The following is a 19,174-nucleotide window of genomic DNA, read 5'->3' on the forward strand; positions in this document are numbered from 1 at the left end:
GTCTCCAGCGGTGTCGAACGACCGCCTCCTCGACCCTCGGCTCAATACCAACTCGCCAGGCTCAGTCAACCTCCCGCAACACGGCGGTCTGAGGCAGTGCGAGGCACGCGAGGATGGAGAAGGGCTACCAGGACTACACGCGTCCGAGCGGCGGGTACGTCATCCTCGACGGCCCTCCAACCTCGCCCGGCAGGCCCTTCTCTGTCCCGACTGCAAACGGCAGCGATGCCAGCGTCCGTCACATGCCCGGCTATTCGACCGTCGCCTCGTCGAGCTTTCACGCCGCCGGTCCCAACGCTTACGGCAACTATGCACCGATACCTGGGTCTGCTCCTACGAGACCAACAGGCAGCATGAGGGGCATGCGCGGCACGGGGCACGGCAGACAGCACGACGATAGCTGGCAGGCGGTTGTCGGTCCGGGAGGGTCAGGGTACGGCGGGATGAACGCGAACGGCCCGGAGCGTCACAAAGCGAAGGCTATCGCCCGGGCACAGTTCCGCCCTCCGCGCGCCCAGTCCGACTCGCCGACCAAGAAGGCAGCCAAGGAGCGCAAGGCAGCTCAAGAATCCGCCAGCACTGCGGACGCGATCGAGCGACAGGTAGCCGAGCGCCGGCGGCAGGACGACATCAAGAACCGGGCGCTCGCCAAAGCCAAGGTCGACAAGCTCGCCCTCAACGCAAATGCCGAGCAAGATCGGGCGAAGAACGCGACCGACGTCCTCTTCGAGCAGAAGATGGCGCGCCAGCAATCGACCGAGTCCGGCACGAGCAAGGCGAAACGGAAGGATAACCAGGACGCCTCGCCGAAGAGGCACAAAGAGAAGGAGACGGAGAAGCGGAAGAAAAGCACGGACAAGGTGAAGGGCAAGGCTCGGGCGAGCGACCAGGAAAGCCTCGAGTGCGTATCGGCGTCTCTCTCCCGTATCCTCTCACATCCGGCTCACGTCTTGGATCTCCAGTCATTACTACATTCGCGAGAACAAGCAGCCGAAAAGCAAGAAACGGCGCTCGTCGCAGTCAGAGGCCGGTCCGACCAAGCTGACGAAGGCGCGAGGCGGTCGCGACGGTTTCGACGACAGCGACGAAGACGGCAGACTCTCGACACCTCCCTCCTCCCTTCGTCGATCGCCAAGACGGAAGGACAAGGGCAAGGGCAAAGGACGGACGCGCAGCAGCGGCGTCGTGTTGGTTGATGACTCGGAGGAAGAGCTCGAGATCGTCGAGAAGGAGAAGACTCTTGAGGAGCTGTTTAGGCAGGAGCGCGAGGAGGCGGATGAGGTTGATCGGGGAGAGCGGGGAGAGAGCGCGATACCAGAGGCGACACAGGCGCTGCTCAGGCTGCGGGCGGACCGGCTCGATTCGCCTGATCCGCTCCTCGAGAACGACCGTGTGTCCGTTCCCTCCTTCTCAACGACCGCGTTTGCTCACCGTATAGTCCCGCAGACCTTGTCGCCGACCCGGATACGCTCTGTCCGTTCTGCGACGCCCCCTTCCCCGACGACCCGAGCGACGAGCTTCTCCGCCTCAAGCGCTACCTGCTCAGCAACCCCGACGCCGAGCATCGACCGACGATGAAGAATCGCAAGGCGATACGCCTACCCAATCATGTCGTCGCGACTGCCGCGTTCTGCCAGCGTCACCGCAACGAGCGCGAGGTCATCCCCGAAGGTCTCGCCAACGGGTATCCTCGAGACATCGACTTTGACGAGCTGCCGAAGTGCGTCCAGCGCTCATCACCTAGTCAATGCGCTATATTGACGCTTCTCTTCCCGTACCAGACGGATCAGTCGCTTGCTGACCGAGCATCTGCGAAGCGTCCTCATGGGGAATACCGCGACGCCTTTTCTGGAGCCGGCTATCGAGCGCGTCGAGGCAGCCGGCAGGAGGCGCAACGTCATTGGCGAGTACGGCAGCTTCGACATTGAGGAGCCTGGCTAGTGCGTCTGTCGCTCTCCCTCCGGCTCGAGACTCTCACTGATCCGTTCTTGCGGCGCGCAGCTACGGTCCGCGCGGTCTCGAAGTCATGTTCGCGACGATCAAGCGCCTCTTCACGGAGGACATGCCCCTTCTCACCGCTCAGCGCACCCACCCCCTCGACATCAATTTCTACGTCCGCCGCGTCCTCGTTCCCGAGTGCGCCGTCGAGCTCATCCGACACGACTTCGGCCTGGCTCAGACGACACGCGAGCGAGCCGAGGAGATCAGGGAGGACAGTCGCGCCTACGGCAAGGCCGTTTTCCCCTCCGAGGCTGAGATGGGCGATGACGGTCGCGGCATGACCATGAGTCCGGAGAAACGGAAGAAGCGCTCGAGGTCGGCGGACGGCAGCGCAAAGAAGCGGAAGAAGCGGAAGGAGGTCGAGATTGTCGAGTCGGATGCGGAGGACAGCCCGTCACCTTCGCCAGTCAAGCAGGTCAGCCGCCCCGCCTTCCGGCAGCCGAAGCAGTTGAAGGCGGCCAAGGACGGCACCGGCAGTGCGGCTTCGTCTTCCGCTTCGTCGAGCAAGTCGCTCGCGTCAGGCTCCGGCAAGTCGTCAAGGACGACCGCCCTCACGATCCCCTCTTCCGAGTCTGAGGCCGACAAGCCGCCTGCATCCGCACAACGGGGCCGCAAGTTGCCAGGCGTCTCTTCCTCCGGTCTGTTCGAGGGCTTCAAGCGGGACGTGGAAGAACCGTCGTCCGAGTCGCCAGCCGCCGCTTCCTCCAGCGACGACGAGCTGAAGGAGGTCTCGATCGAGCTCAACTTCGCCAAGCGTAACGCTCGAGCGGAAAAGGAGGAGAAGAAGCGGAAGAAAGAGAAGGCAGCGGCCAAGGCGGCCAAGACGAGGAAGGCGCGCCAGGAGCGTGGGAAGGACACGGTTCTCAGCTCGTCCGAATCCGACTAGCCCGTCATGGAGGGATCGCATCGCTTGTTCTGCTCGCCCATCTTTCGTTGTTGCCATAGTCTCTTGCATCTTTGCATCGTGCAGCATTCTCTCGGACCATCGTCGGCTTGAGAGGGGAGTTATCGAGTGTTGCAGAGCGTGTCTCCACCTATTCAAGCGTGCGTACGGCACTACAACATCTGTACAGGGCGTCCGACAGCTCCTACTCCTGCTCCTCCTGCAACATGGACACAAGCTCATGCGTCTCCGACAACAACGCGTTGAGTATCGCCTGACCCTCAGGGATAGAGCCGTCCCGTCCTTCGAACTTGCCGTCCTTGCGAAGCGAGTCGATCTGGTAGAGCGCGAGCTGGAACGGGTAGAGGTCGCGCGCCGTGAATGGTCCGCCCTGCTTGGCGACCTCGATCAGACACCGCTTGATTGTGTTGAGTTTCTGCACGAGCAAGAGGATGAGCAGGCGCTCGGAAAGGGCAGGATGAGGTAACGCACGTTGGCGATTGGCATGAGCTCCTCCGAAACCGGTTCGCTCGACACCATCAGGCGGTAGCACAGACCGTAACACCGTCGCAGGAGGTAGAGCAGCACCTGCGCGAACAACCAAGTCAATAACAACCCCTCGCGCATGGAAAAGCCGGCGACACTGACCAGTTGACCCTCCGGCACATTCCCGTCCGCGTCTCGGAACTGGCCAATCACGAGTGTCAGTGCCTAGCGAGCGAGAATGAGGATGCAGCGATCGCACCTTCCCGTCCACCCGCAGCGCATCAACCCTCGCAAGCTCGTTCTGGTAGTTGTACAAGTCCTGCGAAAAGCGAAACAGGTCAGCCTGCAAAAGTCGACTTGTGCGCTCAACCGGACTCACCGTCTCCCTCAGCGTCCACCTATGCGTCAGAACCAGCCTCTCGAGCTGCGCCCTGATCTCGCTCAGCCTGTCGTAGATGGGCTGCAACGGACCCCTCGCGACCTGATCCTCTCCCTCCCTCGCCTTGATATCTTCGCAGATATCAAAGTTGTCCTGCAGCAACCCAGCGAGCAACTCCTGACCCTTCTCAGGCGCAAAGAAGTCGCCCGACCCGGCAGGCGGTTTCTCGACGACGAACTTGCCGTCCTTGCGCTTGTCTTCGATCGTGCGGAGTTCGGCGAGGATGGGCTGGACGTCGTTGATGGAGGGACGGGGGCGGGCGGCGATGGAAGCGAGAGAGCGGCGGAGGGTGATGAGGCGTTGGTGGATCGGGTAGAGCTCGACGCTCAGAGACGAGAGCGACGAGGCGAGCTTCTTGACGAGGCGATCGCAGACGTCCCACTTGTGCAGGAGGAGCTTGTTCATCGCTGCGTCGTGCTCCATCTCGGTAGGGTCGCCTGAGCCTTGCAAGGGAGTGCGGCCCTCGTTGATGATCTCCTTGAGCTCGGCGAGGCGGGACTGGTACGGCTTGAGGTCGGCTTCGGTGTAGATGCCACTCTCGTTGACTGCGGGAACACTCGTTAGCTTGCAGGCGAGCAGGATTCGGTCAGAAAGGCCGCACGGTGAGTCAGCAGCCTCTTCATGGTTCCCAACTGGCAGAACGCTGCCGGGCTCTCCCTCGACTTGCCGATGCGGAGGAAGAAGAGCGAGAGAAGCTGTGCGCAAGGTAGCCTCTCCACATCAGCTTCTTTCGACGTTGAGCAAGAAAGAGCAGAAAGCCCGCAACCTGGCACTCACCTGGAAGACGTCGTTCAGGATCGTGTCGACCCGGTTCTCCTCGACCTCCACAGGTTCATCTTTTGCTCCCTCACCGCTCGTCGACGGTTTGGGCCGCGCGCGGATCTCGTTCAAGCGAGTGACTGGACAAGGAGGACAGTCAGCGAAGTTCGGCGAGAAGCGGAAGCAAACGAGTCGCACCTTCGCTCATGAGCGACCCGTAGATCGCGAGAACATCCTTCGCGCGAATGTACTCGGTGCGGTCCTTCTTGAGAGCGGTGAGGCGGTTGCGGATGCTGCAAGGGGGAGGGGCGGGACGGGTTAGCAAAGGTGATCCAACAAGCTGCTCTTTCGGCCTGCCTGTAATGGAGCCTCCTGCAAGTAACCTCAGAGGCCCGTCCTCTTGCCTGCCTGCGCCTCAGCCGCCCTACACGAGTAGCGTCTTTCGCCTGCCTCAAAGGTCCGTTCCGCTGTCCGCGCCCATCTCGCCCGACGAAGCCTCCCTTCCAGCGTCGAGCCGTCCGCGAGCCCTACGTGAGCCCATGCCGAGCCCCAGCAGCCCACCCGAACCTCTACCTCCCCGTTCGCTTCGGATGACGGACCCGCATGAATCGTCCAGTGCAGCCTTCAAAATCGCACCGAATCGGCCGCCCGATAGACCGCTAGACTCACTGGACGAGAGATTCGAGGACTGGCAGTTCCTCCTCGGGCACCATGGCGTGTCGTCGAGTTCTGGCGGAGAGTGATCGAAGGGGGTCGAGGAAGGAGTCGGAGTCGCTCGCTGGCGGTTGTGGGTGTGCGGGTGTAGCTGTGTGAGCGTGTGCTAGCTGTCTGAGCCTTGTCGAGCCAGTCCAGCCGAGTTTGAGCGGATGTGAGCGTATGGACGACAGCAGAGCGAAGGATCGCCCCCTTCGTCCTCGTCGTGACACTCGCTCTCGCTGTTGATGCCGTGTGAAGAGGTACGAACACTGCTACTGCGATGACTGGTCTCACGGCAAAGTCCTGGGTCGTCCTCGTCGTGTACGCCGTCGTCAGTGCGTCCCTCCCCTTCCTCCTCGTCGAAACGGGCTAAAGTTGGTCTGACTGGCATCGAACGCAGTGGGACTCGTCGTGAGGGGCATCAGGATACCTTTGCCTCGCGCTGTGACTCGCCCGCTGCTCAAACTCGCCATTCAGCTGCGCATCCTTGACCCTCCTCCTCCTCCGCCCTCCCCTTCGTCCCCTCGAGACGACCCAGAGATCCCCGCTTCAGACGCCATCGCGCCCAAAGTCTCGACAACGCCGTCTTTCAACGGATCCGAAGCGACGCGGACGCATTCCACCGAGCCAGTCTGGGAGAAACGTCTCTCCATCCCGCTCGACCTCAGAACGTCGCCCATCGCAGGCGTCATCTTCCTCCTCATCACCACCTGCATCGACGGACACGTCGTCAGGCTCGGCATTGTCGGCGAGGAAGGTATCCGACCATACGACGTCCTCGTCCTGTTCATTTCGCTCGCGTACATCTCGACGGCGCTCGACTCGACCGGCGGCTTGCGCGCGCTCGCGTTCTACATCTCGCAAAAGTCGGCGCGGACACCGAAGAACTCGCCACCGTCTGCGCCAAAGACCGCGTCCGGCTTGACGCTGTGGACGGTCCTGTACCTCTTCTGGTTCTTCTTCGGCGTGCTCGTCGGCAACGACCCGATCGTCCTCAGTGGGACAGCCTTCCTCGGCTATTTCACTCGCTCGACGGGCATCACGGCGCCCAGAGCGTGGACCATGTCGCAGTTCATCGCGGCGAACGTAGCGAGCGCCGCGCTCGTCTCGAGTAACCCGACCAACGTCTTGATTGCTGGCGCATGGGAGCTCAACTTCCTCACCGGCTTCACGGCGTACACGCTCCTGCCCACTGTCTTGACGTGCGTGTCTTCGCCGATGTTCCGAAGCTCCAGCTGACCTTCCCGCCATGCAGCGCCCTCGTTGCCTACCCCTTGCTCCTGTCCATCTTCACCATCTTCCGCCCCTCCAACTCGCCCCACTCTGCCTCGACCAGCTCCCCTCGACAACGCTACATTCCAGCACGCCTCCTCCCGCCCGACGTCGACCCCCGCTCGGCCCTCATCGACCCATCCGGCGCGATTTTCCACGCCTCTCTCCTCCTCATCACCCTCTGCACGCTCGTCGGGACGTCGTTCGTCAAGAACGTCGAGGTGTGGATGGTTACCATGCCTGCCGGGGTGATTGCGTTTTTGAGGGATGTGTGGAGCGAGAGGAGGCCGCCGAACGTGAAGCGGACGGAGGAGATCGAGATGGAGGCGCCTACGCGACCGCTTGACCCGCCCAATTCGCCATTGACTCCCTCCGCGCGCCACTACTCCCTCCCCTATCTCCTACGCAAGTTGACCGCGCGCTTCCCGACCACGACGACCACCATCTCGCGCCTCCCGTTCTCGCTCGTCCTCTTCGCCGGCGGCATCTTTGTCCTCGCGAGGTCGTTGACGGAACGTGGGTGGACAGACATCTTTGCTGGCTGGCTCAGCAAGATCTGCGTCAATCCGGCTGCGACCGTCTTCTTCGTCGGGTGAGTTCCGCCGCTTCTCTCGAGCGTTTTCGCGCTGACTCTCATGCGCAGCTACTTCACCGCCCTCGTATTGTGCCCCATCTGCGGAACCAACATCGGCGGCACGATCCTGGCTGTCGAGATCATCCGGTCGCCGTCGTTCTCGCAGTCGGCGCGCGTCCTCGCCAACCCTCGCATCCTCAAGTCGGCCATCTACTCACTTGCCCTCGCCTCCAACGTCGGCGCCATGAGCTGGACGCTGTCGAGCAGCCTGGCGGGCCTGCTGTGGGCGTCCATTCTCGCGCAGAAGGGGATCAAGGTGACGCAGGTCGAGTTTGCGCGGTGGATGGTCCCGGTTCTCCTTGTGTTGTCGACGGTGTCGAGTGCGGTTGTGCTGCTCGAAGTCGAGTACTTCCGAGTGTGACTTTGCTGCAAGTTGATGTTCTCCCTGTCGTCGTCGTCCTCGGACTCGGAGAGGCAGCAACCGACCTGCCTCCGTCATTGTTGTCCTCGCTCTCCTTGTGCTCGTTCTTGCTCGTTGTGTGCAGCACTACACGCGAAAGTGGCTTCCAGACGACTGTACTCGCGCGCAATGGCCAGCGCTCACCCGACCTCCATCCTCTCGCTCCCCATCTCGCCACGGGCACCCATCTACCACCTCCCTCCCGACCCGCTCTTCCCCTCGACGAAATCCCTCCTCGACCTCGGCAAGTACGATGCACCCGAAGACCTGGGCCAGAACGGGCCGGTCGCACTCAAGGCGGGCGACCCTGTCCCCCCGAGCATGTTGAGGAGGTCTCGCCAGATTCGTTCAGGTGGCTGCTTCACCTACACTTCGCCACTTCCCATCGAGTTTCCCTACAACATCCGCGAGGAGGGCGCGGGAGACGCGGCGGACACGAAACCGTCGACTATCGAGACTCAACTCGCTTCGTACGAGATCTCGACGAGCTTGCCAGTTTGGGACGCTTCGCTCCCGCCGAACAATGGAGGCGCGCCTGCGACGGCGTTCTCGTCGGAAAAGAGGGAGTCGCCGGCGTACCCCAAGGCGAGGCTGTTGAGCGTCAGTCGCGGACTGTTGAGAGACTGGCTGCCGGACCTCGAGCTGGGCAAATCGGAGAAGGAGGGAGGCGACGAGGAGCAGCAGAAGATCAGGCAGCAGTTTGTGGATGTCGTCGCGGGGAAGACGGTCTTGGCGAGGGAGCCGTCGGAGGCGGAAGACGACCTGGTCAAGGCGAAAGGATTTGCGCCGTGGTCCCTGTGCTACGCGGGACACCAATTTGGCAGCTTTGCAGGTGCGTGGCTCTCTCAGCGGCTGGGATGGCGGTATACCGAGCTGACGAGTTCTCCCGACAGGCCAACTTGGGGATGGACGAGCTATTTCGATTCGTGCGTTCCTTCCTCTCGTTCGCCCAGCCTGCCATACTTACCCTTTTATTCTGCAGTCTCGACACCTCCGACGCCCGAAGTCGCAGCCAAGACAGGCTTCCAAGCCATCGAACTCCAGCTCAAAGGCGCCGGCCGGACGCCTTACTCCCGCTTTGCCGACGGTCTCGCCGTCCTGCGCTCCTCGATCCGCGAGTACCTCGGTGCTGAAGCTGTTGCGGCGCTCAAGATCCCGACTTCACGCGCACTTGCGCTCGTCCACATGCCGTCGGTCAAGGTCAGGCGCGAGATAATGGAGGACGCGGCGATTGTTACGAGGGTCTCGGGTAGCTGGATCCGTATCGGCGTGCGTCATTCATCTCATAGGGCGGCGAATGCAGGCTGACTCTGATCTCGCGCAACAGAATTTTGAGCAGCAGGCCTACCGCGAAGAATACGACTCGCTCCTCGCTTTGAGCCATTACGTCGCACACGAAGTCTTCGCCTTCTCCGACTCGAACCCCGCCGGCGTCGGACCCTCGCGCAGTCAGGCGCTCAACATCGTTCGCGAAGTCGCAAGGCGAAACGCGCTCACTGTCGCGGGTTGGCAGACGTACGGGTTCATGCATGGCGTTATGAACACGGACAACATCGCTGTGAACGGCGCGACAATCGACTATGGTCCTTACGCGTTCATGTGCGTCGTTCCGCTCTCCTAGCCTTTCTTCCTGTTGCTGACTTTGCATTCTCTCAGGGACATCTTCGACTCCGAGCACATCTGCAACCACTCTGACGACCTCGGGCGCTACCGCTTCTCGAATCAGCCGACCATGATGCTCTTCGCCGTGCACAAGCTGGGCGAAGCGCTCGCCGAGCTGATCGGCTGCGAAGTCGAGATGGCGGAGAAAGACAAGGACGGGTCTGGGTTTGTTGAGGCGCAGAAGGGGTGGGCTGAGGGCGGGCAGGCGGAGATGGAGCGGTGGAAGGAGCGCGGGACGGAGGAGGTGAACAAGGTCAAGGCGGACTTTGTCGAGATCTTCCGAGCGGAGTATCAGAGGCAGATGCGGCTGGTGCGTCCTCGCTCGTCTCAGCCAGTCGAGGGCAGTCCGAGCTGACATGCATTCATCTATAGCGCCTCGGCTTGACGACAGCGGACGACGGCGACTTCAAGCTCGTCTCCAACTGGCTTGACCTTCTCTCCGAGCACGAGCTCGACTTCACCCGCTCGCACCGCCTCCTCTCGCAGTTCACCTCGACCAGCGATCCGACGTTCCAGCGCTTGCTCGACGCGTTGATCCCCTCCGCCTCCTCGTCCACCTCGACCGCGCGCGACAGCCTCACGACCTGGTTCAAGCTGTATGAGGAGCGCCTCGCGAAAGACGGGTCGGACGCCGCATCCGACCGCCGCGCGAGGATGGACGCCGTCAACCCGCGCTTCACGCTGCGCCAATGGGTCCTCGAAGAGACGATCCAGAAGGTCGACAAGTCCCCCGACGATGGCGGGATCGAGCAACTCGAGCGCGTGCTCGATATGGCGCTCAATCCGTTCGAGCGGTATGGCGAGCCGGAGGTCAAGGAGGGCGAGACTGATCAGGGTGTTTGCCCGACAAAGGAGGAGACGGAGAGGGCGAGGTTGTGTGGGACTGGACCGCGTGACTTCCTCGGCTTCCAGTGCTCGTGCTCGAGCTAGACGGACGCGAGTAGACGGAGTTAGGCGGCGTGTACATGCTGTTCTCGACGTTTCCCTGTAGCATTCTCGCCCTCGTGTTCGCACATAGCCTTGTATCCGTTCCCGCACTTCCGACCTTGACCATGCATTGCGTAGAGGTACAGGTAACAAGAACTGCGAAAGGTGAAGGTCAGCTCGTTCGAAGAAGGGCCGAAGACGTCGCAAACGCACCTCATTTCCGCTCTATCGTTGCTGGAGGACATCGCTGAGCAACAACTCCGGGTTGGACAGTATTCCCTCGTATTCTAGTCGTCGCCCGACGCCCAAAAGCCACTCGAGCACCTCTCCCCCTCTCGGCGGATCCTGCACAAACGGCACTTCACAACTCCGCACGATCTCCTCCAATTCCGCTAGCCGCTCCTCCTCAACCCAGCCCAGCAGTACCGCCTTGGACGCATCATACCCCGTCTCTCGAGGGAGGAAGAATCCCGGATCTGTCGTCGCGGCGAGGAGGTTCGGCGCGGCTGGAGAAGCGGACAGGCCGATGCGGATGCCGAGGCCGGTCTGGAGCCCGGCGACGCGGTTGACGATGATGAAGGAGCAGGATTGGTAGAAGGTTGAGGGGGATTGGAGGAGGGGAGAAGGGGGGATGAAGGAGGGGAGGGCGTAGATGTCCTGTTGGAAGTGTCCGACATCGTCAGACCCAAGTCATGACCGATCACTCGTCCAGAGCTCGCCCTTCAGCCAGCTAGGTCCGACAACAGCCTCGAAAGGACCCGACGAGGAACCCACGTAGTGACCCGGGCCCTGATCCGCCTGCTGCACGTTCAGCCTCTTCCCAGCGTCCTGTCCACCGTCCTCGTCGTCGTGCTCGCGCTGCCGGGTCCCGTTGAGCATGTGGGCCGGAGCCAGGTGAAGTGTTGCGGGTCGAGGAGCGAGGCCAAGGTTGGCGCGGTGCTGCTCACCTCGCACCAGCTGCTGGATTTGCTGGGCTCGGGTGAGGCATTTGAGAGAGCTACAGGACCCTGCTGGACCGCTCGCTTCCACCCACATCCCGCCCGTCGCCCTCCCCATCCTCATCACTCTCCACCTTTCGACGTCAAGAAACCCGCGCTACCGGTCGTCTGGCGGAGTTTGAGAGGTACGCAAGCTAATCTTCACTTGATTAGGCTGCCCAGATACAGCCATTATGCCCGACAACTGTTATTGACGCCGGACGACTGTCCTTACCTTGGCTGACCTTCTTTCGCCTGTCCTGCAGCCACCTTCCGCCGCTCTTCCGCCTTTAGATTCGCATCCCATCTTTCAAACCATCTCACATCCGCTTCCTCGCCATGATCGACCCGGTCACCGCCTCTACCGCCTCACCCGCCTCCTCCTCCCAACCCTCCTCCTTCCCTTCCCCGTCCATCCCCCCAACACTCGAAGCCCGCATCTCCGCCTACAACACCAACGTCCTCCCCACCGATTATTTTTTCGACCCTCTTCTCTCAGTGGACGACAACTACATGGTCCTGACGCTAATTTATGCGAGGTTGTCGATGAGCAAGCGGGGGAATATGGCTTGTATTGTCGTTGATCCGCGGGGAGGGAGGGAAGAGAAGGAGGTGGAGGGGATGCCGCCGGCGAAGAGAGCACGGAGGGAGGAGGAGGAGCGCGAGGACTTTCCGAACTACCCTGGCCGGATCCTCTCGCACTCGAACAACTTCCCTCAGCCTACCTCCGCACCATCAAACTCGTCCTCGACTTCCTCCACTCCCGCCGGCCCCGAAACGCCCACCAAGAAGCCTCCCATCAAAGCAGGCAAACAACCCCGCCAACCGAAACCGGGCCAATCCGCCTTCCTCGCCTGCGCGGCCGTCGCGCCCGAGTTGCACGCCGAAGCACGCGCGATCTGTCTCGCTGCAGCGAGGGGCGTCTCGCTTGCGGGGTCGACGGCATACGTCTCTTTCCCGCCTTGTCAGCATTGCTTGCCTTTGCTCGTTGCGGCGGGCGTTCGGAGGCTGGTGTATCGTCAGCGCATGACAACGGGTACGAGTGTCGAGTTGTGTCGCCTTGAAGGTGTCCAGTGCGTCGAGTATACGGATAAGAAGGTGGATGAGCAATTGAAGGAGAGGGTTGGGAGGTGGTGGAAAGAGCGCGGGGAGGGGAGGGAGGAGACGAGGGGACGGATGGAGAAGTGGTGGAGGGAGGCGGAGGAGAGGGTGATGGGCAAGATGGCGGCCGAAGAGGAGCGGAGGGAGGATGTTCAGCAAGTGAACGGGAACGGCCAAGCGGAGGGAGATGCTCTACCGGTCGACACAGTCGAGCCAACAACGGCGCAGTAGTGTGCGACACCTTCGCGACCTGCAATGGCACCTCGCTCATCGCGCTCACGACTCCACCCTCGCCCGCGGCACGTTCGCTCTTCTGGCCGCCTCGCTAGCCCTCCGCCAGCTTCGCTGTCTTTGTTGCCGCACTCCGACTGACGCTGTCGGTCTCTCCCGCCCCGCCGGATGCTTCCGGCGTCGATGTCGCCAGCTTCGGCACGGTGCGGGACAACAGCGAGTGAGGCAAAGCGCCTGTCCTCGTCGCGCGAGTCGGTCCCTCGCCAGCGGAAGGGCACGGCGTTGGTTGTAGTGCGATGGCAATGCAGTAGAGAGTGCAGTCTGTGGCTGGGGAGCGTTGCGAGCGAGAGAAGTGACCCGGGTGCAACATTTCGACTGAGCCCAGCGAGAGGATCACGCCTTCAGCGATTCGCTTGCCACTCTCTTCGCTCGCTCTCCTCTTCGCTTGAGCGTGCAGCACACTGGCGATGGCAGCCATCTACTCGAGCGTGTACGCGACAGCCCAGCTCGCGGGCGCAACCGTCGTCCCCTCCCCCGTCCTCGCGCACTCGCAACTCGCCCAACACCCCTCCACCCTCCCTACCCTCGTCGCGTGCGACCCAGAACAACTCATCCAGCTCCTCCCTCAGCTACGGACACTCGCGCGCAGCCACGTCGTCATCCAGGTCTCGACACGGCGCACCCGCGACCTCGCTCCCGCCCTCGCCCTGCGAGGATCGGGACTCGCCCTCGTCTACTCGGCATCCGACGACCAGGCCCGCACGAACGCAGTCGTCGCCGCACGCGTCGCAGCGCAGGGACACGGCGTCGTCCACTTTGGCGAGTTTGACCCGGACACCGTCGACTTTGGATTCGCGCAGGACGACGCCGCGTTCGTCCGCGGTGACGGCCAGGGCAAGGCCCAGAACGGTGAGCAGGCAGCGACGAACGGGAACGGTAATGGCGCGAGCCACGACGAGGCGTCGGCTGTCGCGCGCCTGTTCAGCTCCGCGTTCGCACACAAGCACGCCAGCTCGCAGGCCTACTCGGGCGCGAGTTCGCCCAAGACGCTCGTCGTCGCCCTCGGCAACACCAAGGCCATCGAGTCGGCCCTCCCCTCCGACTACGCCCTCGTCTCGCTCAGCCTCTACCGCCCCTTGACTCCCTCCCAGCTTCGCTCCCTCGTCCCGCCCTCGACCGAAAAGGTCGTCATCCTCGAGCAGGTCTACAAGAAGGCTGGCAAGTGGTCGCCCTTGTACCTCGATGTTGTCGGCGCGTTTGCAGAGGCGGACGAGGACGAGAAGGTCCCGACGATCTTGAGTGGCTCGCTCGGAGACATCTCGGACGCTGCTGCTGCCGTCAACCAGATTCAGGGTGCGTTTGCGCTACTCGCACTCTTCCGACTCGCCCGCTCACACTCTTCGATCTGCAGATGCCGTCGCTGCCGGCTCGAACCCTTTCACCGTCGGCACCATCCCCTCTGCCTCGCCTGCTCCCGCACAGAAGACTATGCGGCCACCGAAGCACGAGTCGACCTACACCAAGCTCCTCGACGAGGTCTTCAACGAGCGCCTCTGGCTCGCCAACTCGCCCGAATCGCTCCTCCCTTCTTCCTCCAACGTCTCGCCCACCGCGCCCGAGTACGCGCTCGGCCACGTTCTCGGCGCCAACAAGGAGCGCGAGGCGCTTCGTCAGCAGGTTCGCGAGGTCCTCGCTTCGAGCAAGGTCGACGAGGCGGCTGCCAAGGCGCTTCAGGCGTGGCTTGAGGACGATCGCAACCCGAAGAAGATCAAGGCGCTCGCGGCTGTCACCCTGCCCGAGTCGCTCAAGCAGGCCGACTTTTCGCCCATGTCGAACTGGATCATCGGCTCCGAGGCGTGGTCGCACGACCTCGGCGCGTCGGGTCTCCACCACGCTCTCTCGACCGGCGCCGACGTCAACCTCCTCATGATCGACACGACGCCCTACCACCTCCCTACCGACCAGCCTCTCGCGCAGCGCCGCAAGGACGCCGGCTTGTACGCCATGACCTACGGCAACGCCTACGTCGCCTCGGTCGCCGTCTACGGCGACTTTGCGCAGACGCTCCGTGCCATCTCCGAGGCCGACGCGTACAAGGGTCCGTCGATCGTCCTCGCGTACCTGCCCGGCGGCGAGCACGACTCGACCCCCGCGCTCGAGCTCCTCAAGCAGACCAAGAAGGCTATTGAGGTCGGCTCGTGGTCGCTTTACAGGTGGGACCCATCGGCCGAGCAGCGCGGCCGCGACGTCTTCCAGCTCGACTCGGAGAAGATCAAGGCCGACTTGCGCACCTTCCTCGACCGCCAGAACCACCTCACCGAGCTCTCGGCCCGCCTGCCCTCGTTCGGCGAGGCGCTCGAGTCGACCTCAAGCTCGAAGCTCGTCGAGGCGCAGAAGAAGAAGGCGCGTCAGGCTTTCGACGCCCTCTCTGGCGCGCTCGAGGGTCCGCCTCTCCTTGTCCTCTACGCTTCCGACGGCGGCAACTGCGAGAAGCTCGCCAAGAAGTTTGCCACCCGCGCTCGTACCCGTGGCGTCGCGGCTCGCACGCTCGCGTTCGACGACATGCCCATCGAGGACCTTCCCCTCGAGACCAACGTCGCCTTCTTCACCTCGGTCGCCGGACAGGGCGAGTTCCCGCAGAACGGTCGCGAGTTCTGGAAGGCCGTTCAGGCTGGCAAGCTCGGCGACATGTCCAAGGTCAACACGTCCGTCTTCGGACTGGGCGACTCGCACTACTGGCCGCGCAAGGAGGACGCGCACTACTACAACAAGGCGTCGAAGGACCTCCACAAGGCTCTCGAGGAGCACAACGCGAAGATGTTCGTCCCGCTCGGACTGGGCGACGACCAGGACCCCGATGGTCCGCAGACGGCGTACAAGATCTGGGAGCCGCAGATGTGGAAGGCGCTCGGCGTCGACAACTTCGAGTCGACCGAGCCTGAACTCGAGCCGATCACGAACGAGCACATCAAGATCGCGTCCAACTACCTCCGCGGTACCATCGCCGAGGGTCTCGCCGACAAATCGACTGGCGCGCTGTCCGAGTCGGACGGCCAGTTGACCAAGTTCCACGGTATCTATCAGCAGGACGACCGCGACATCCGCGACGAGCGCAAGGCCGAGGGTCTCGAGCCTGCGTACTCGTTCATGGTCCGCCTTCGTCTCCCCGCCGGTGTCTGCAAGCCCGACCAGTGGCTCGCGATCGACGAGATTGCCGACAAGCGCGGCAACCAGACGTTTAAGCTCACGACCCGCCAGACGTTCCAGTTCCACGGCATCGTCAAGCACAACCTCAAGCCGGCAATGCAGGAGATCAACAAGTGCATGCTCGACACGATCGCCGCCTGCGGAGACGTCAACCGCACCGTCATGTGCTCGGCCAACCCGTCGCTCGGCAAGCTCCACCAGCAGGTCTTCCACTTTGCCAAGGAGCTCTCGGACGGCCTCAAGCCTCAGACGTCGGCGTACGCCGAGATCTGGCTCGACGAGAAGCAGATCGCAGGCGAGGCCGTCAAGGACGTCGAGCCCCTCTACGGCGAGTACTATCTCCCGCGCAAGTTCAAGATTGCGATCGCCGTCCCGCCGTACAACGACGTCGACGTCTTCTGCCACGACCTCGGCTACATCGCCATCCTCGACGAGAACAAGAAGCTCCTCGGCTTCAACGTCACCATCGGCGGTGGTATGGGTGTCACTCAGTGCGTCGCGAGTTGCTCTCGGCCTCCGTTTTCGCCGCTAATCCGCTCGCTCCCTTGCAGCTCGATGAAGTCGACCTACCCGCGTCTCGCCGACGTTGTCGGCTTCTGCACGCCCGACCAGGGTCTCGAAGTCGCGAAGGCTGTCCTCACCACCCAGCGCGACAACGGCAACCGTGCGAACCGCAAGAACGCCCGTGTCAAGTACACCGTCGACCGGATGGGCATCGACAACTTCGTCGCCGAGGTCGAGAAGCGTCTCGGCTACAAGCTCCAGCCCGCGCGACCGTACGAGTTCACCTCGAACGTCGACCACTTTGGCTGGCAGACGGGCGAGGACGGCCGCCGCCACTTCACCGCCTTCATCGAGAACGGCCGTGTCCAGGACGAGCCGGGCAAGCCGTACAAGACGGCGATGCGCGAGATTGCCAAGGTTCACAAGGGTGTCTTCCGCCTCACCGCGAACCAGCACCTCATCATCGCCGACATCCCGCCCGAGGAGGAGGCGACCATCCAGGCGCTTCTCGAGAAGTACAACCTCGACAAGGTCGACTTCACCGGTCTCCGCCTCTCGTCTGCGGCATGCGTCGCCCTCCCGACTTGCGGTCTCGCCATGGCCGAGTCGGAGCGCTACCTCCCCGTCCTCATCGACAAGGTCGAGGGCATAATGGAGGAGGCCGGTCTTCGCAACGACTCGATCACGATGCGCATGACGGGTTGCCCGAACGGCTGCGCCCGTCCTTGGGCCGCAGAGATCGCTTTCGTCGGAAAGGCGCCCGGCTCGTACTTGATGATGCTCGGCGGTGGCTACTACGGTCAGCGGTGCGTGCGATCGCCTTCTCTCACGCTTGCTTCAGTTCTGACATCCTCGCCTTGCAGACTGAACAAGATCTATCGCGAGGCCGTCAGCGAGGAGGACATCCTCGCGATCCTGCGACCCATGATCAAGTCGTACGCGCTCGAGCGTCTCGACGGCGAGCACTTTGGCGACTTTGTCATCCGCAAGGGCATCATCTCGGCCACCACCGAGGGCAAGGCGTTCTGTGCGTCGTCTCGCCGTCTCTTGACTCCAAGCTGCGCCGCTGACTTCGCCCCTTCTGCAGACGACAACATGTGCCCGCAGTAACCGCCTCTTCCCGCCTCCCTTCGTTCCTTCGGCATCATCGCATCACCTAGAACTGCGCTCGTCTCGCTCAGCAAAAGTCGTCACCCCTACGCTCACCGGCACCTTCGCGCATCTTCATGTCGTTCCTCCCTCCGTCTTGGTTAGTCCGTTGTGCGCTTCGGGACAGCGGATCCTGCATTGTGTATCTCTCCTATTCGCATTGTCGCACGGCTGTCGCTGACGACTAAAGACCCCTCCATTGCGAGCGACCTCAGTCAAGCCGCGCACTCCGGCCGGTGGCTACGCTTGATCCTACAGCCGTGCGCTTTCTCGCTCGCAGTCGGCTCGCAACTGGCTTGCCCTGCATGGCGACTCTACTCCGCTGCTGAGCAGCGCAGAAACTCCCGACCTTGGTCCCGCTCCTCGTCTACCTCCTCCCGGACTTGCCGCCTCGCAGCGCTTCTTTCGCCTCTCCCGAGCCTCTCCTCCTTCCCTTCTCCCTCCAACGTCTTCCTTCTCTCTCCCGCTGCTCGAAGCGTCGATCCTCCGCATGCCCGGTGCGAACACACATGCCACGGCGCCGCGCGACATCCGTCATGCCCTCAAGAGGATTTTCCACGACATTTCAGGATACGCTCAATCAGCTAGGGAACTTCAGCGATGAGCTAGACCACGACGTTCAGCTCAGCGACGCGGTCGAAAGGCTGTACGATTGGCTGAAGGCCATCTTCGCGGCACTTACCCACCATTCACGCGAGTCTGCCGACTCGCTTCTGCGGCTTCTTGGGGCGATCCAAGAGGCGGAGCGCGAAGTGAAGACAGCGTGCGAACAGGGAAGGTCGCATGATGACATTGCGCTCTGGGTGCTGGTGCGTTCACCCGCTGGCAGCACAAGCCGCAACTGCTGAAGCCGTCGCTCTTGCAGCAAACGTTTTCCTTGAACGGTCTTCACTCCTACACTGTTCGTATCGCCTCGCGTTGGGGGACCTTGGCTTCTTACAAAGGCTTACCTTGTACACTCGCACTCAGGGCACCGCCTTCGGGGCGCAAGCTGCAAGCTACTATCAACACATTGAGGCCGCTGCGTATCCCTTACCTGCACACGGCGTCCATCTCCCTCCGCCTCAAGTCCTTGCACCTCCGCCACCCGCATTTCCACCCGTTCGACCCGAGTTGGCGCCAACCGTTACCTCTCGGATCGAGCATCACCTGCCTCGCATCCAGACCTACGAAGAATGGTTGGCCAGCCAGCAAACGTCGGGCCAGCACAGTCTTGCGAAGGTGGACCAGCGTCTCGGCTCCTCCATGACGGCTCGGAAGGCGGCAATCTACGGCATGACACCTGAAGAATGGACAAGGCGATCGGCGTGTCGCTTCTGAGCTGGAGGGACGGGGTGGGAGCGGACTGGAAGTGAGGCTGGAAGTTGGGAAGGTTGCGGTTGGCGTTGTTCACTTCTTTTGACCACCCACATAGCACTGCCGTTGCTCTCCACATGTCATTGAGCGGTATCACCTGTCAAGCACATTGTTGTGCTTGTTGAGCGTAGTACCGTCTCGCCGCAGAAGCCTTCTCTCCGTCTCCCATCGAGGTGCAGACAAGGGATGCCGCAGCGGAGGCGACGGAAAGCGCTGCAATGCATTCGGTACGAGCCGGGTGCAGCGAGTCGAACTAAGTGTCGACGGGCGGAGGAGCAAGGCGAAGTCCCTGCGTCAAGCCGGGAGCGTATGTTCGTCCGCAGTCCGCACGAGCAGCTCCCTCGAGCGCTCCGGATCGCCTCTGAACCAGCGTTCACGTCCGCCTCATCTCCCTGGCTCGTCTTGAGGCCGAGGAAGTCCGTGAAGAGACGAAAGGAGGGCGAACCGGGGAGCCAGTGGAAAGAAAGGCGGCGAGAGGAGCTGGCGAGGC

At 62.5% G+C, this 19,174-nt stretch overlaps 8 protein-coding genes across 8 annotated transcripts; 6 read left to right on the plus strand and 2 right to left on the minus strand.

The window, feature by feature from the left end:
- Nucleotides 1-113: 113 nt before the first annotated feature.
- Nucleotides 114-2,887, plus strand: RHTO_02107 (uncharacterized protein; the record flags this gene model as incomplete). Its single annotated transcript, XM_016415785.1, has 5 exons — nt 114-901; nt 963-1,390; nt 1,447-1,720; nt 1,782-1,940; nt 2,002-2,887. 5 exons carry the CDS (start codon nt 114-116, stop codon nt 2,885-2,887), a joined length of 2,535 nt encoding a protein of 844 aa, XP_016272355.1.
- A 202-nt stretch (nt 2,888-3,089) lies between these two features.
- On the minus strand, nt 3,090-5,281 carry RHTO_02108 (protein of uncharacterized protein family UPF0662; the record flags this gene model as incomplete). The annotated part of the gene is made up of 9 exons (XM_016415786.1): nt 3,090-3,320; nt 3,377-3,472; nt 3,533-3,571; nt 3,630-3,689; nt 3,750-4,354; nt 4,411-4,504; nt 4,587-4,708; nt 4,767-4,861; nt 5,238-5,281. The coding sequence occupies 9 exons, from the start codon at nt 5,279-5,281 to the stop codon at nt 3,090-3,092; spliced, it is 1,386 nt and encodes a 461-aa protein (XP_016272356.1).
- A 263-nt stretch (nt 5,282-5,544) lies between these two features.
- Nucleotides 5,545-7,531, plus strand: RHTO_02109 (uncharacterized protein; the record flags this gene model as incomplete). Its single annotated transcript, XM_016415787.1, has 4 exons — nt 5,545-5,599; nt 5,665-6,466; nt 6,520-7,128; nt 7,180-7,531. The coding sequence occupies 4 exons, from the start codon at nt 5,545-5,547 to the stop codon at nt 7,529-7,531; spliced, it is 1,818 nt and encodes a 605-aa protein (XP_016272357.1).
- Nucleotides 7,532-7,699: 168 nt separating this feature from the next.
- On the plus strand, nt 7,700-10,162 carry RHTO_02110 (UPF0061 family protein; the record flags this gene model as incomplete). Its single annotated transcript, XM_016415788.1, has 6 exons — nt 7,700-8,402; nt 8,464-8,496; nt 8,553-8,839; nt 8,898-9,169; nt 9,227-9,542; nt 9,605-10,162. The coding sequence occupies 6 exons, from the start codon at nt 7,700-7,702 to the stop codon at nt 10,160-10,162; spliced, it is 2,169 nt and encodes a 722-aa protein (XP_016272358.1).
- Nucleotides 10,163-10,384: 222 nt separating this feature from the next.
- RHTO_02111 (uncharacterized protein) lies at nt 10,385-11,038 on the minus strand (the record flags this gene model as incomplete). Its single annotated transcript, XM_016415789.1, has 2 exons — nt 10,385-10,816; nt 10,934-11,038. The coding sequence occupies 2 exons, from the start codon at nt 11,036-11,038 to the stop codon at nt 10,385-10,387; spliced, it is 537 nt and encodes a 178-aa protein (XP_016272359.1).
- Nucleotides 11,039-11,475: 437 nt separating this feature from the next.
- Nucleotides 11,476-12,468, plus strand: RHTO_02112 (CMP/dCMP deaminase; the record flags this gene model as incomplete). Its single annotated transcript, XM_016415790.1, has 1 exon — nt 11,476-12,468. The coding sequence occupies one exon, from the start codon at nt 11,476-11,478 to the stop codon at nt 12,466-12,468; it is 993 nt and encodes a 330-aa protein (XP_016272360.1).
- Nucleotides 12,469-12,935: 467 nt separating this feature from the next.
- RHTO_02113 (sulfite reductase (NADPH) hemoprotein beta-component) lies at nt 12,936-17,289 on the plus strand (the record flags this gene model as incomplete). Its single annotated transcript, XM_016415791.1, has 5 exons — nt 12,936-13,821; nt 13,880-16,166; nt 16,227-16,985; nt 17,043-17,206; nt 17,267-17,289. 5 exons carry the CDS (start codon nt 12,936-12,938, stop codon nt 17,287-17,289), a joined length of 4,119 nt encoding a protein of 1,372 aa, XP_016272361.1.
- A 548-nt stretch (nt 17,290-17,837) lies between these two features.
- Nucleotides 17,838-18,648, plus strand: RHTO_02114 (uncharacterized protein; the record flags this gene model as incomplete). Its single annotated transcript, XM_016415792.1, has 3 exons — nt 17,838-18,137; nt 18,194-18,229; nt 18,298-18,648. The coding sequence occupies 3 exons, from the start codon at nt 17,838-17,840 to the stop codon at nt 18,646-18,648; spliced, it is 687 nt and encodes a 228-aa protein (XP_016272362.1).
- Between the last annotated feature and the right edge of the window lie 526 nt (nt 18,649-19,174).

Source organism: Rhodotorula toruloides (genome assembly GCF_000320785.1).
Source record: "Rhodotorula toruloides NP11 unplaced genomic scaffold Scaffold16, whole genome shotgun sequence".
Classification (NCBI taxonomy): domain Eukaryota; kingdom Fungi; phylum Basidiomycota; class Microbotryomycetes; order Sporidiobolales; family Sporidiobolaceae; genus Rhodotorula; species Rhodotorula toruloides.